General features: G+C 41.1%; 1 protein-coding gene across 4 annotated transcripts in view; it reads right to left on the reverse strand.

The window, feature by feature from the left end:
• Positions 1–1,717: 1,717 nt before the first annotated feature.
• The window catches only part of ZFYVE28 (zinc finger FYVE-type containing 28), a 146,543-nt gene continuing 135,052 nt past the window's right edge, over positions 1,718–13,208 (reverse strand). For all 4 annotated transcript variants that reach the window (XM_014895244.2, XM_088163033.1, XM_014895242.2 and 1 more), the window contains 2 exons: positions 4,950–5,053; positions 1,718–4,020 (listed from right to left, as the gene is read on the reverse strand). In XM_014895244.2, coding sequence (XP_014750730.1) covers positions 3,889–4,020; positions 4,950–5,053 — 236 coding nt within the window. In that variant the 3' untranslated portion in view covers positions 1,718–3,888. The remainder of the gene's footprint in view (positions 4,021–4,949; positions 5,054–13,208) is intronic.

Consider the following 13,208-nt stretch of genomic DNA (forward strand, 5'->3'; position numbering starts at 1 on the left):
AGTTTATACAAGGCAGAAACTGAAAGCTGAGTGACGGAGTGGGGTAAAGGGTAAAAGAGGAGAAGGAAAAAGAGCTAAATTCCCCCAAAAGAAGTCAAAAGGATGCCTACAGAGATGATTTCTTACAGACAAGCACCATAAAGCATAATTCAGTGAAATGCTTTCATTAGAAAAGAGAGTTCACAGTAAGCTTTTGACTGCAGTACAAACCTTGGTTACAAAAGATGTTTGAGCCATCACGATCCCTCTGACAAAGCAGAAGGCAGGAGTCTCCATGCCTGCCTGTGCAGGAACAGTGCTGCAGAGAGATGCTATCCGGGGTTGCCACGGAAACCAGCGGATGCAGCCCCAGCAGCTTTGACTTTGCATGAACTGAGTTCAGTGAGGCACTGAGAGCTGGTTCCTCCAGCTTCAGGCAGGACTGTGATGGGGCTGTGTTTGAGGCTTTCCTACAGTCAATCTCCTGTTCCCACAGCCCACCTTTCCCATCTCCCCACCTGAGTACAAGCACAACCACACACGACCTGCTTCCCTCCTCCTTCCTTTCAGCTCAGACAATGCACACAAAGGTCACTCCCCACCCATCACTTCCATCCAGGTTCCCTCTCACCGAGATGGTCTGTGACACATTTTCAGTCTGTGAATGTTCTGGACAGGGGCATTCCTTGGAAGCAGAGGCATTTTACTCAAGTTTCTTTCACTGCAGAGGAAGCCTTGATATCCACCTGCTTTTACAAACCCAGAGAGAGCTGGAAAAACTCTAAGATTTGTACAGACCTAGAACAGATCACTCCAGAGTTTACTGTAATTATTTTTTCCTCCTGGAAACAGTCATGATTCAGAAGGGAACTGCCATACAGGAGAGTCCAGCACCAGGTGAATTATTGCTGCCTTCGCCAGTGCTGCTCTTACCTTACTATCCTCTTCACTCCCATTCTGATGCCCCCAACAGGAAAACTGCCGTGGAACATGTTGTATTCTGGAGAAATCCCCTTTTTGATTAAAAAGTCCCTTTAGGATAAATTTCTACCGTTGCTTATTGATACACACCTGAAGGCAGCATTATTTGCCGATAAACATTATGTATGTTAATTCAAATGCAATCTTACATTTGTGTGCAGGTTTCCCATAAAGTTTCCCCATTGCTGTACCACCGAAGCTGAGATCTCAATGTCATGGAACTGTAACATGCTTTCTGTCCACTGAAATGGAATCCCAAAGCTATGCAGCATTAAGTCCTCTGGAAATTAATATTAATTCTCATCAAACCTTTAACAGCAGTAGCTCATACAGGGGGCAGAACAAAGCAGCACTGGGCATTTATGCTTCCCAAGGATAACTGCACAGAGATCCAAGGAACGCTGTTTTCATTGCAGAGCTGTATCCCCCACAGGAAAGATTATTCAGATGTGACACAGGCAAATCAAACATGCCTGATGTGTGAAGTGGCCATTGACACAAGATATTTTGGGAAGGGAGATTTTCAGCTGCTGGCAAGAGATAGCACGAGGCAATGCTTAGTGATAAGGCTGGTATTCCAGCTTTGATTTACCACCCCTTCACTATATGAGTGACTTCCATTTTCAAATTTAAACTAATTTCTTTCATGTTATTTGCAAAGTGAGAAAGAGTTAAGGCCAGTTTGTTTGACGGGATGGCAGCTGTCACTCCATGTAAACATACCCCCAAAATGAAAGAGCAATCCAGCACATGGAAGTAGAAAGTCCTGACACTTTAATTATCTGAAGAGATTACAAGATGAAAGTCTTCCTTGAGGCAAATGTATATTAGTATTGATATAGTCATTGTGCTTTTCAGTAAGAGAAATAGGAGTCTGTATTTACATAAGAAACTATAGTGTCTGAGATCTTTAAATATCATATTTATGGAAATGATTCTGAATTACAGCATTTACAAAATAAAAACAAGCTTAAATAAATATTCAGTGCATTAAATAAGATTTTTTTCCACAGAAGCAACTTTTTGTGCATATTTATTTCACAATTGAAGTTCATTGCAATTTTTTATCCTATAAAAGAAGCATTAAATTTCTTGTGTGTTTTTCTGTTTTTTTTCCTAAAAATAAAACTGCAATAATCATTGCAATGTGAAGCCTGAGATTTAAGCCTGAATAAGTATCATTGCTTGCACCACATTACCCATCTCCCATCAATCACCCAACTCCATGCCTTTCCAAACTCTGGTGAATGAAGACACTCCAACCCAAGGATTTCATGAGAAGAATTTCAGAGAAGTAATAATAATAATAAAAATTATAAATAAGTGAGGATAACACATCAGAGCTGACATTGTCTACAAACAGCATCATAAGGCTTGTGCATTACACATAAACTAAGTGAAGCTGTTTCATCTGAATCAAAATGACAGTAGTGCCAAACTGCAGCACCCTTATATGGCTCATTAACACTGAACAGTAAACCACTGAGCAAAGGGAATGTCCCCAAATAAATAAATAAAATTTTAAAAAAATTAACACTGGCCAGTTTTGCCTTATCATTTTGAGTGACCACCTTTCTCGAGCGTGATACCACAAACAACTTCCTCTCCCATTTTTGTATTTATCACTTTGAAACACTGTGTAACACCACGAGTCAGGAAAGGGGGCACAGCAAAGAGCTCTTGATCTCACCTCCTCTGTAACCACAGCACACATTGTCTTGCTTTTCATGTGGCCAACTCAAAGCAGGTCCAAATGCCTTTGAAACCTCAGTGCTCAGGGAGCTCTTACTGCAAATAGTTCGTGCAAGATCATAGCATGAATCCGTGTGAGTCTCATTTCTTTCCTCTCCGAGTGGAGATAAGAATTATTCCCTGGTGTTTCAAATAAATACAAATGTCTTCTGAGTTGTTAGCATGAGTGAAGTACCAGTATGCACTATTTTACATGGTTACTCTGCCAAATGTGGACAAGTACCCGTCTCTGGCTGATCATTCTGTAAGACCTTTTGGATATCTCATTACATATTTGCCTTTTAAAAAACCTCAGTATGGCAGAAATCATTTGTCTTGTCTTCTAAATTTTGCTGCCAAACTGTCAAAAATATCTATTTTAATATGAATTCATTTATTTGGTAGCCACTTCCTCTGAAATTTGTTAAGTTTTAAATGCTGATATAAAACCAAACCTCTGTGTTAGACTTTTTTTAACAAGATCTGGCATAAATGATTCAGATTATAAATACTTGCAAAACTCCAAACTATGGAACTGGAAGTCGCAAAAATTTTTAGAAGACAACTTGGAGTTATTACTCTGCTCAGTAAACAAAAGGCAACAGAAGTATACTGTTTTAGGGCTTTCAGTGCTTCCTATGGGATTCACTGAAAATTTTTGCCTTTGCAAATACTGAATACAGATTTGGAATAGATTTGCTTTGATTAATCCTAGCATAGGTAGCAAAAATCTAGAAAAGGGGAAGTTAAATGGCAGCAGGTGGGAGAGTGCTGATGCCCACAGCCATGCTGGGATTCCAGTGGGCACAGGAGTGTCTGAGCTTTGGGACTGATCTGCTGGGGATGGACTAATTAACTGGCTACTCTGTTCCTAGCATGTAAGATAAGCAGCAATGCCTGTTCAATTCTCTGAGCCCTATTTCCTTCCACACAGTGCATTTGTTCTGCATATGGCATCGTAACATTAATGTTATAAATTTATGGAAGACTGTACTGCAGCCTTAGAGCTACAGACGCTTCGTAGTTCCCTTTAGCAGCTTAGTAAAATGCAATAAAAACTGTCTGTACAAAATTTATAATAATGGATGTCAAAGCCTACATGCCCTCACTGGGTCCCTCTTTCAAGTTAATTCTTGGCTTAGGTCAAATATATCAGTCCATGTAAGACTTCAGAAGACACACCAGTAGTTTAATATGTCAGATACCAGCTCTGTCACTATAGAAAGGAGTGACATGGAACATGTAACAGTGAGTGCAAACACGGACAGGCTTCATCTGGCCATAACGAGGTAATGGAGCAGAGTGGGAGGAACAGCGGGAACAGAAGATCTGAAAAACAAGAGGGAAATTTCTCTTCAGTTCCTCTGAAGAACAGGATGGGACAAAACTGATTTCAAGGGAGGAGAGAGAAGATTGTATGAGCTGGCACCAGCACTGTCTTCAGTATAGCAAGTGAAGGGCCCCAGAAGGCAATCCCCACCCAATGACCAGTTTATCTGGCCAGGCTCAGTCCCTCTGGTGAGGGTGCCCAGCACTGACAGCAGCCAGGGCTGGCCTGTCCACCTCTGCAGGTCACAGGGGAAGGCAGCTCCATCAGAGGTGCAAAGAAGCATCTCTCTCTTGGTTTCAAAGAAAGACTTGGGGAATATTTGTGAACATCTCCAAATTTCATACTCCTGCAAGTCCACTACATGGTTAACAAAAGCAGCCTCTCTACTTCTTCCTTTCTAACTTGTATACCAGCCAGCAAGCAGGAAGGGATTGCAGATTTCTGGCTTCTTGTTGTATATGACTGCTTTTTTTCCCTCGCTCCCTCCTCCACCCCCACAAACTTGCAAAGCAGCAGCCTTACACACCAGTGATCCTGCACAGGTCTGGAAAGAAAGAAAAGGAACACACAGTCCCTTGCAGCTGAGCTGTGTGTGCATCACCCCTGGCAGTGCAAGGCTGCCCTGGCTCATTAGAGCTTTCAGCAGTAGTCCAGAGTGACTGTGTTGGGGTGAGGAGTGTTCTAGGATCTCAACAGGGAATTCTGCCTTTAGCTTTGCACAGCTTATTGCTGTATATAAGTCAAACCCCTCCCCAAGCATTTGTAAACACAGGCTGAGAGCTGGCAGCCCAGGCACACAAAAGCACCTGTGAGTTGAGAACCCTAGCTGAGTGTGCACATTTTGCTGTGCAGCCAGGTTTCTGTGGTACGCATGAATCTGCTGCTGTCTTTGGTGGGCAGTTCCTCACATGTGTGACTGAGTCATTACCTTGCCACAGCTCCGACAGTGGTGCTTCCTGCGAATGACTGTGAAAGGAGCCTTGCATGCAGTGCAGTAGCTGCAGACTTCATCTGGAACCCAGTCAGGAGGATCTGTCAGAAACACAGCAACAAAAGGGAACATAAACCCAAAGGGAATAAAACCAAACATGTGATTACCAGATCCTCAAGGAAATAGAGAGAATAAAATATAACAGCAGCTGCTTTCATCTGCATTTCTCCAGGTGCTTTGCAAACAGCTGAGTGAGTTCAGGATGCTCAAGAGGGCTCAACTCCCCTCTTCTCTGCCAGGCACCTACCTTTGAGCAGAGCACGAGGCATTAAAATGGCCCATGACAGCTTTGGACTCGAAAGAAAATCTACCTTAGTCAAATGCAAGTGGCAGGAAAAAGGAGATAAGCAAAATAAAGTAAGAAGACTAGAGATTATTAAAGCAGAGTGGATCACAGGTGTTTTTGTCAGTGCCATCCACCATCAAAACAAGCTTAAAGCTGAGATCATTCCCAGCCTCTTCAGCCTTCCCTCCAGAAAGGCCAACTGCTTGTCTGCAATTAGGCAAGCAACTATACAGGTAATAAACCCAAAGGCTGATTATCATCTGCTCAATTATTAGGACTCTTACTGGAAGTCACCAGTAACTACAGCAAAACCACAAAATCAAGTGTACAGGGCTTAGCAGAGAAGAACTTGCCCATTATCACGAACAGCATGTTTCAGTTGTTTATGGCTCCTGTGAGCTCTCCAATCTCCCATAAAAGACAAGCAGGGAAATGATTTGGTTTTGGCAAGGCAGAAGGTATTGGGCTCCCTTCTGTTGAGCTGTTTCTGCTCACGACAGGCTGACATGACCTCAAAGAGTCTGGAGTTACAAGAGTAGAAATGATGAAGCTGACTGCTTAATTAAGTTGGTAAAAATCTAATGAGTGCAAAGCAAGTTCTGTCCAGAAGGAATCCATGGACATAGTGAACATGAACTGCTGGGTGTATTTATCCAAATTCCCTGTATGCAGCTTCTTTCTGAGTATTATTTACAGTTTGCAATCCATGCAATTGCTGATTTATAAACCTGACAAGCAAGATCCCTGCCTCAAGGAGCATACTATCAAACAACAAAATACATGGTGCAGTTAATGCAGAGGTTAAGAGGGCTATAGCTAAGGGCAGAAAGATAATTAAATGAAAAATCCACTGTTTTGTTCCAACATAACTACGACCAGTTTTCATGTGTTTGTCACATTGCAGCATTTGTCAAATTAAAAGTGCAAAGGATATAGCATTCAATGTAAGAAACTGCTCAAAAAGCAGATTAATAAAAACAAAGAGAACTTTGAATTTGAGTCAGCTTTTATAGGCTTCTCTAAACTATTTTAGAGGTTGAACTAGCTTAAGGAAGCTAGCCTTCGCTTAATGAGCACATCATTCTGATAAAGGTTACACGTAGAGGGCCAGTCACCAAACCCAGAAGTTGATGTGCAGAGAAATGACTGGTGTGGTGGAAAAAAAAGAGATTACACATAGAAGCCTTCACTTCATCCCTGAGAACAGTTCACCAGAAAATGTTCCATGGGGACACGAGGCTACAGATTCAAAGGCAGGGTTTCCTTCAGCAGCAGGGACATGTAGGACTGCCAGCTTAAGTCAAGCCTTTCTAACAGTGGAGCCAAGAGATTCCTCTGTGCACTTCTTTTCCTTTTCTGCAATCTCCCTAGACTTTACATGTATCTTGCCCAGTGAAACTTACTCCTAATATCAGTTGATGATGTAGACTTTGAAAACTTTTTGTCACTTTCTCTCATCTGAAACCATGGCAAGCCTGATGGAGCATCCCCATGCTCTCCCATCCAGGAGGCCCCTCGGGTTATCACATATATCCAAAACAAAAAGCAAAAATATGAACCAATAGCTGTTAAAAACTTATCTCCACATAGAATGTGTTTTTAAAGATTTAACTATCCATTGATTCTCATTCATTTTGAAGACAGAAAAATTTAGGAAGATATTCAATCTCTGTGCCACCAGGTCTCCCTCTGCAGATCAGGTGGAAGCAGGCTTGGTAAGATGCTCAGTTTGGTACTATGCTTTATCAACTGCATTGCAGTGTGGCTGCTAAGTTCAGAGAGCTACTGATTGTAATATTCACAGAAAAGCCACAGAGCACAGGCCCTTTCTGTACCCCCTGCAGCATCCCAATGCACTGTGCCACTTCTGCAGCAGCTGGAGCCATCACCACTCCTTCCCTCACATCACAGGTAGGTCACACATGTTCTAAGCCAACACAAGCCCACCACAGACTCTGGAACTCATCAGCAGAAAGCAGCTTTCTTATCAGCTGTTTAATCTTTGGTTTGGGTTTCACTGATGGGCTTTTTTTGTTTGCTTTGTTTTTTGGGGAGGAAAGACAGTTGGTTTTTCTTCCCCCCCACATATGTTTCTGTTGTTGCCCTTGAAGTGAAATGCTGAAAAAAATATTTTTAATTGATCTTACACGGATTTGCCTCCATGCTAAATAGAAAGAATAACTGCAAAAAAACAAAAACAAAACCCCTCCAAAAACAAAAAAAAACCCTCCAACAACAAAACACAACAAACAAACCCCAACACAGCAAATTTTGATAAAGAATGACATTAAACAAATAATCATCATATAATCTGTAATTCAGTTACAGAATCACTTGATTGACAGATGAATTAATCTGAAAACTTTGTTTCTGTAAAACATAATTCACAACTTACTGGCAATGTACAGAAACAGCACAACCCTCTCTACAGAACACTCTCCCACAGTAGAGGGACTCTCTGCCTCCACACTGGTGTCACATCAGCTGATTCACTAAATTCCCAGGTCAGTAGGGTGGCTAAAGGGCACATTTTCCCCCAGAGTGTGACTCAAGAGCAGGGATGCACAGCCAGCCCCTGCCCCATTGCCACAGGGGTTTAGTGCCCTCCCAACATCCCAACTGCTCCACCAAGATCTGCTGCACTGCAGCACACCCCCAAATAGTAACACTTGGTTATGTAACAGCTTTTAACATTCAAAATGCTGTACAAATGTAATTGCTTTAATCCTCATCACCCAGCTACAGTCAGTGTGTGGGGAGAAATCAGGAGAGGGATTCTTGTACAAAATCACAGTGATGCAGCACTGAAGTAACATTTGAAGTAGGGAACTTTGGGCCACTGCCCCAACGCCTTTCCTTCCAGCTGACTGAAAATGGCCTTACACTGACTACAAACACAGAGCTGTGAGTCTGTGCACTTCAAAATAAAATGCAGTCCTAGACTGGAGGTTCAGTGCTCACCCTGGCAGGAAGGATGAAGTTCTGTTGATTCTCTCTGAGCCAATACAAGCCCCGGTGGATCCCACTCCTTGGTTCCCTTCTCCAGCCTCATCTCACTCAACCTTGGGAGCAGCCTGACTTACACACATCAGCAACTGAGTCACTGGGCTTTTTATAGAACAGGCTTTTGAAATGCTCTCTGAAGAGCCCTCTCATGAGGGAATAAAACTCCAATTCGAGGAGTGGAGAGTGTGTTACATGAATTAAACCCCGAGCACGAGCCTGAAGATGTGCTGGAAGCAGGGCAGCAGCATCCACAGGCTTTTTATGTTACACTCCTTCTCCAGGCTATGCTGCTCCATTAGCTCTGCAGGCTGCAGCAAATAGCAACATCCAGTCTCTAAAGCATTATCTGCCTGTGCTTCAGGGATTTGGACAAGGAAGGGAGGGAAAACCTTGTTCCTGGGCTAATTGGCCCAGTGCTTTATCATGCAATGAGAGTTTGGAGAAGTCTGCTGGGAAACAGATAAAGTCCACAGCACAAACATCAAAGAGGAGGAGGAAGGGAAGGAAGGGATTAATGAGACAGACTACAGACATAAATTTTAGAAGAAAACATTAAAAGCATGCAAAGAAAAAAGACAGAGAAATGAAGAGAAACAAGTATTTAAATGAATAAGAAACAAGTTTAGAGAAAGGAAAAGGCACAAGATAAAATTTAATAGTGTTAAGACTGAAAAAGAATCTTAACTATTCAAATATCTTGCATTACAATTTCTCATAAATCATGAAATGTTACAGTCTTTTAATTTATTTTGTAGCTTTTAGCATTCACCTTTACATGTCTATGCTACCTCATTAACTAAAAACATTTTCTGCTCCTAAAGTTAAAAGTCAGATAAATCCAAGATGCTGGAGCTTTAAGAAAACCATAAGCATTGAGGAAAAAAAAAAAAAAAAATCACAGACACTGTAAACTGTCAAAAAGAAAACATTAATCAATTTGGCTTAAATATGTGAATTAGACCTAATACAGTCTCATCTAATCTTAGAAAATCATGATCATCTCTCTGTCTCAGAGGAGGAAGAGACCATGGACCCGGATCCATCAACTGTGATGATTGAAACATTAGCACAGAAAGCTGAAGTTTTTTTCTGTGGTGCTGAGACACAAGAGACTGATTCAGAGAGAGAAACAATCCCAAAAGTTGTTGGAGCTTGCAGAAGGCCTAGGCTAGCAAAGCTATACTCTGGTAGGAAACAAAGCAGAAACATGCACACCACAAGTCTCTGTTGAAGAGCAGCTGCTAAACCATAAGCTTGTGGTGGTGTTTGTGTTCCAGCCAGACAACTCAGAGAAAAGATCCCTTTCTGCATCTTTTATCAAGTATTCCTAATGCAGAACTCCAACTGAAAACTCCTGCATTGGTGTGTGTTAAGATTTCAGAGCAGATCATGCAAAATAACCCTGATTACACTTCTACCAAACTAACCTGCAGAGGGCTGCTCCTACAGCAGCCTGTGAACTGACACCTCTGCAGCCATCACAGTGAATTACCCTCACAGCTGAAAAAAGGGTCACACGGGCTTGTTGGAGCTCTTCTGATGAAAGCAGGATTGTAAATTCTCACAGTTTTAAGCACAGAAAGTACAAAACTAAGGTGACTTGACTTTACCCCTCCCTTCAACTGCCACAGTAAAATGAACCTTTTTTGTCCCTCATCACACCTGATTTTCCACATGTCATTCTGGGCAATCTCTTGACTTTGATGTAAAATTTGTAAGAGGCAATTGTACCAAAGTAATCTTTGTCCTTGCTCAGTAGATTCAATGCTGATTACAGCCAGCTTGAAAATTTAAAAAAAAATAAATTTTATGCTTAATATGATTTGATGAAAATTTTGGGGGTGAAGGAGAAAAGAGGTATAGAATCCTTAGCTTCAGCTCTGGTAAAATAGCTTTCTTAGGATGGAATTTCTGTGCAAATCTAGAAAGCTGTCACCAAGACAGAGCTTTGCAAACTTGGGCTCAAGCCTCTGCTCTGCCTGATTCAACATCACCTTGAATGATGTCATCCCTATGTCCACCCTGTCCAGGTACACCAGCAGCAACTGGTTCTCTGGGCAAAATAATTATTTATATAAAATGGAGCAACTCTCATAGAAAACACTGGCTTCCATTGAGGTATGGGTCAAATCCTTACTTTAAATCAGATAAAGCAGACACTTGGATCTTCCATATAACCATTAGTAGGGATGTTTTCTCTAAGACCTACCAATCATCACAAAATAGAAAAAACTTGATAATGTAGATCTACATAAAGCATACCAGAACACTCAAAACATGTATTTATTACACAAAAATCAAAATCCCAGTGACAATGTTACAGAGCTGAATGAACCTGTTCTTTACAGTATTTAGGGGATGGTTTCCCCTAAGTACTGCAAAGAAGTCTCAACAAGTTCCACATATTGCCAACAAAGAGGGACTGTCTTTGAGAAGGGAAAAGGCTCTGAGCAAGTTCTTAAATCTAATTCAGATTTAATTATTTCACTATAACCTAAAACCTGTAAGAATCCTGTAATTCTACATGCATGATTAAATATGTTCAGTTGATTATAAAACATTGCCTCCATATGGAAATTTGATGTTAGATTCCTCTCACACACGGTGTAAGGAGAGCTGCTGAAAAAGGAAAAAGTGAAGTTATGTGGACAGAACATGTTTGGCAAAGAATTGTCAACAGTTTAACTTCCTTCATTTACAAGATGCTACTGGTCATCATTATAAATAACAGAGTAACCACAGGCACAGAGGACAAAAGAAAAACTGAAGCATTCAGCTGGGGCTGAATGAGCCATGATGATTAGATTCTGCACATACAGGAGCACAGGCGGGTTTTTCTCTGACCCAGTGACTTCTTACTGCAACAAGAACAAGAGCTGGAGCCTCGGGACTGTGAACTTCTGAGCTGTGCTTGTGCTGCTGGTTAGAGAGCAGGCAGAGCCTGTGACTAGACAGGAGAGGTTGGGATGGCAAAGGATCAGGGAGAAAATAGTGTGTGCTGTGAAGCAAACAGATGCTAACACTACTTGGCACAAACAGGTATTTGTACTGGCAGCCACAGCAAATCCATTTTATCTGCAGTTTTAAGTAGGTGGTAGCAAGCAAGGCAGTTCTGTACAGATGCTAAAGGGATAAGGAGTGAAAATGCATGTATGGCTACAGAGAGCTGAGATGCTATAGCAAATATCTTCATGGAGCACCTACAGCTTCATAATCCTTGCTGGTTTTCCTTGAGAAAAAAATCTTCAGATTTCTAGATATCTCATGCTTTTTCTAGGACACGAAGTGTAACTCACTTTCTTAGCCTGCCTTTAACTTCATTAAATAGATACTTAAAAATATTTGCCTCTCCCTCAGTTGTAACAGATCAATCCTCCTGAGTAATAAGTTATCCCAAACTACATGTATGGCAAGACTCAGATTTACCTAAGTTTAGTATTAAAATCATCAAGCTCACAAGGATAAATGTAATGCTTCCAAATATGGTGAGCAGGGTCACACTTATGCTTTATCTCATTAACAAACTGATAAATGAAAACTTGAAAAGACAGTAACTATGAAGCCAAAAAAGGTAAGAAGTTACTCTGTGTGTGTGTACACCTATGTATACACATGAGAATCTGCTAGCAAATACAAAGCAAGTTTTCTGTTAGGGCTAGAAATATGATGCCAGATGCATAAATGGCAAATTTCTACTTCCCCAGTGTTTGGCCTTTCCAAAGCTGTACTGGATATTAAGAATGACACAGCTCTGTCCTGATCAGGGATGCATTTACACTGGGTTAAATAAGAGCAATTTCCTCACATTTTCAAACGCAGAGGTTTCCTTTACATTGTGTGTGACCCATGCTGCCCACCCTCAGTCAGTTCTCATCCAACAGTGGTTTATCCAAGCTGGAGCTCAGGAACTTCCCAGCAAGGTTCTTCCTGTGCAGGTTTGCAGCTCACCAGGGCACAGGGAGAAAGGCAGTGCCATGGAAGTTCCCAGCACACAGGTCCTGTCTGCTGTTACTGCAATTCAGAGCAAGCACCACTGGCAACCAAGAGCCCAACCTTTCTGCCCAACTGTAGCCTGCCACTACAATTTGCTTTGAGTTTATACACAGAACTTTGTACCCCACTGGCAATCACCTCCATCATACAACCAGGACAAGAAATTTTACTATATTTTAAAATTACTTCTTGAATATTGCATAAATTAATATTCTACCATAGAAAATAAAATTTGTTTCACATTCTCTCCCTATAAATAATTTTTTTATACTCCAGAAGTATAAATGTATATGCTTCCTTGACAATAATCTTAGAGCATTAGGACAACAAAGATTAACATACAGACCATAGGCTCATGCTTTTGTTTTGGAATGCCAATTAATCTGTAGTTTATCATATTTCAACCTTCAGAGGGTCACAGGTTTTAACTCTTAAACCCTTGCCAATGTCAGTTGGCTCATAATAAACATTCATATTTGTTTTATGACCCAGACCAGCTGGTGGGTTTTATACACAATGAGAAATCTGACAAAAACAAGTGATTCATCTTCATAATGTGAGTAGAGGCTGAAACCTTCAATACAATCTTAAGGCCATTTATTTGGTCAGGTTACTAGGCTTGCTTTGCATTTCTGGGTTGTTTTTTTTTAAATATCATTGACTGAATACAATCTAAAACATTTGCTACATTTGGTTAGAGGGATTTATCTGATAATAGAGAAGAGCTTTCCTGGCAGGTAGTTGGCTGGACTTTCTCAATTCGATATGTACTCTGCCACAATGGCAGAAGGGAAGAGCTACTGATGTGCTCCTTTGCTTTAAATTGTTTTCTCTTTCAGTTGAAATAATTGAGTGACCTGAGGTATAGAACTGACGTACAAAAAAGGAATTAATTAACTTTGATGCAATGC

Source organism: Sturnus vulgaris, chromosome 4 (assembly GCF_052056855.1).
Source record: "Sturnus vulgaris isolate bStuVul1 chromosome 4, bStuVul1.hap1, whole genome shotgun sequence".
NCBI lineage: Eukaryota > Metazoa > Chordata > Aves > Passeriformes > Sturnidae > Sturnus > Sturnus vulgaris.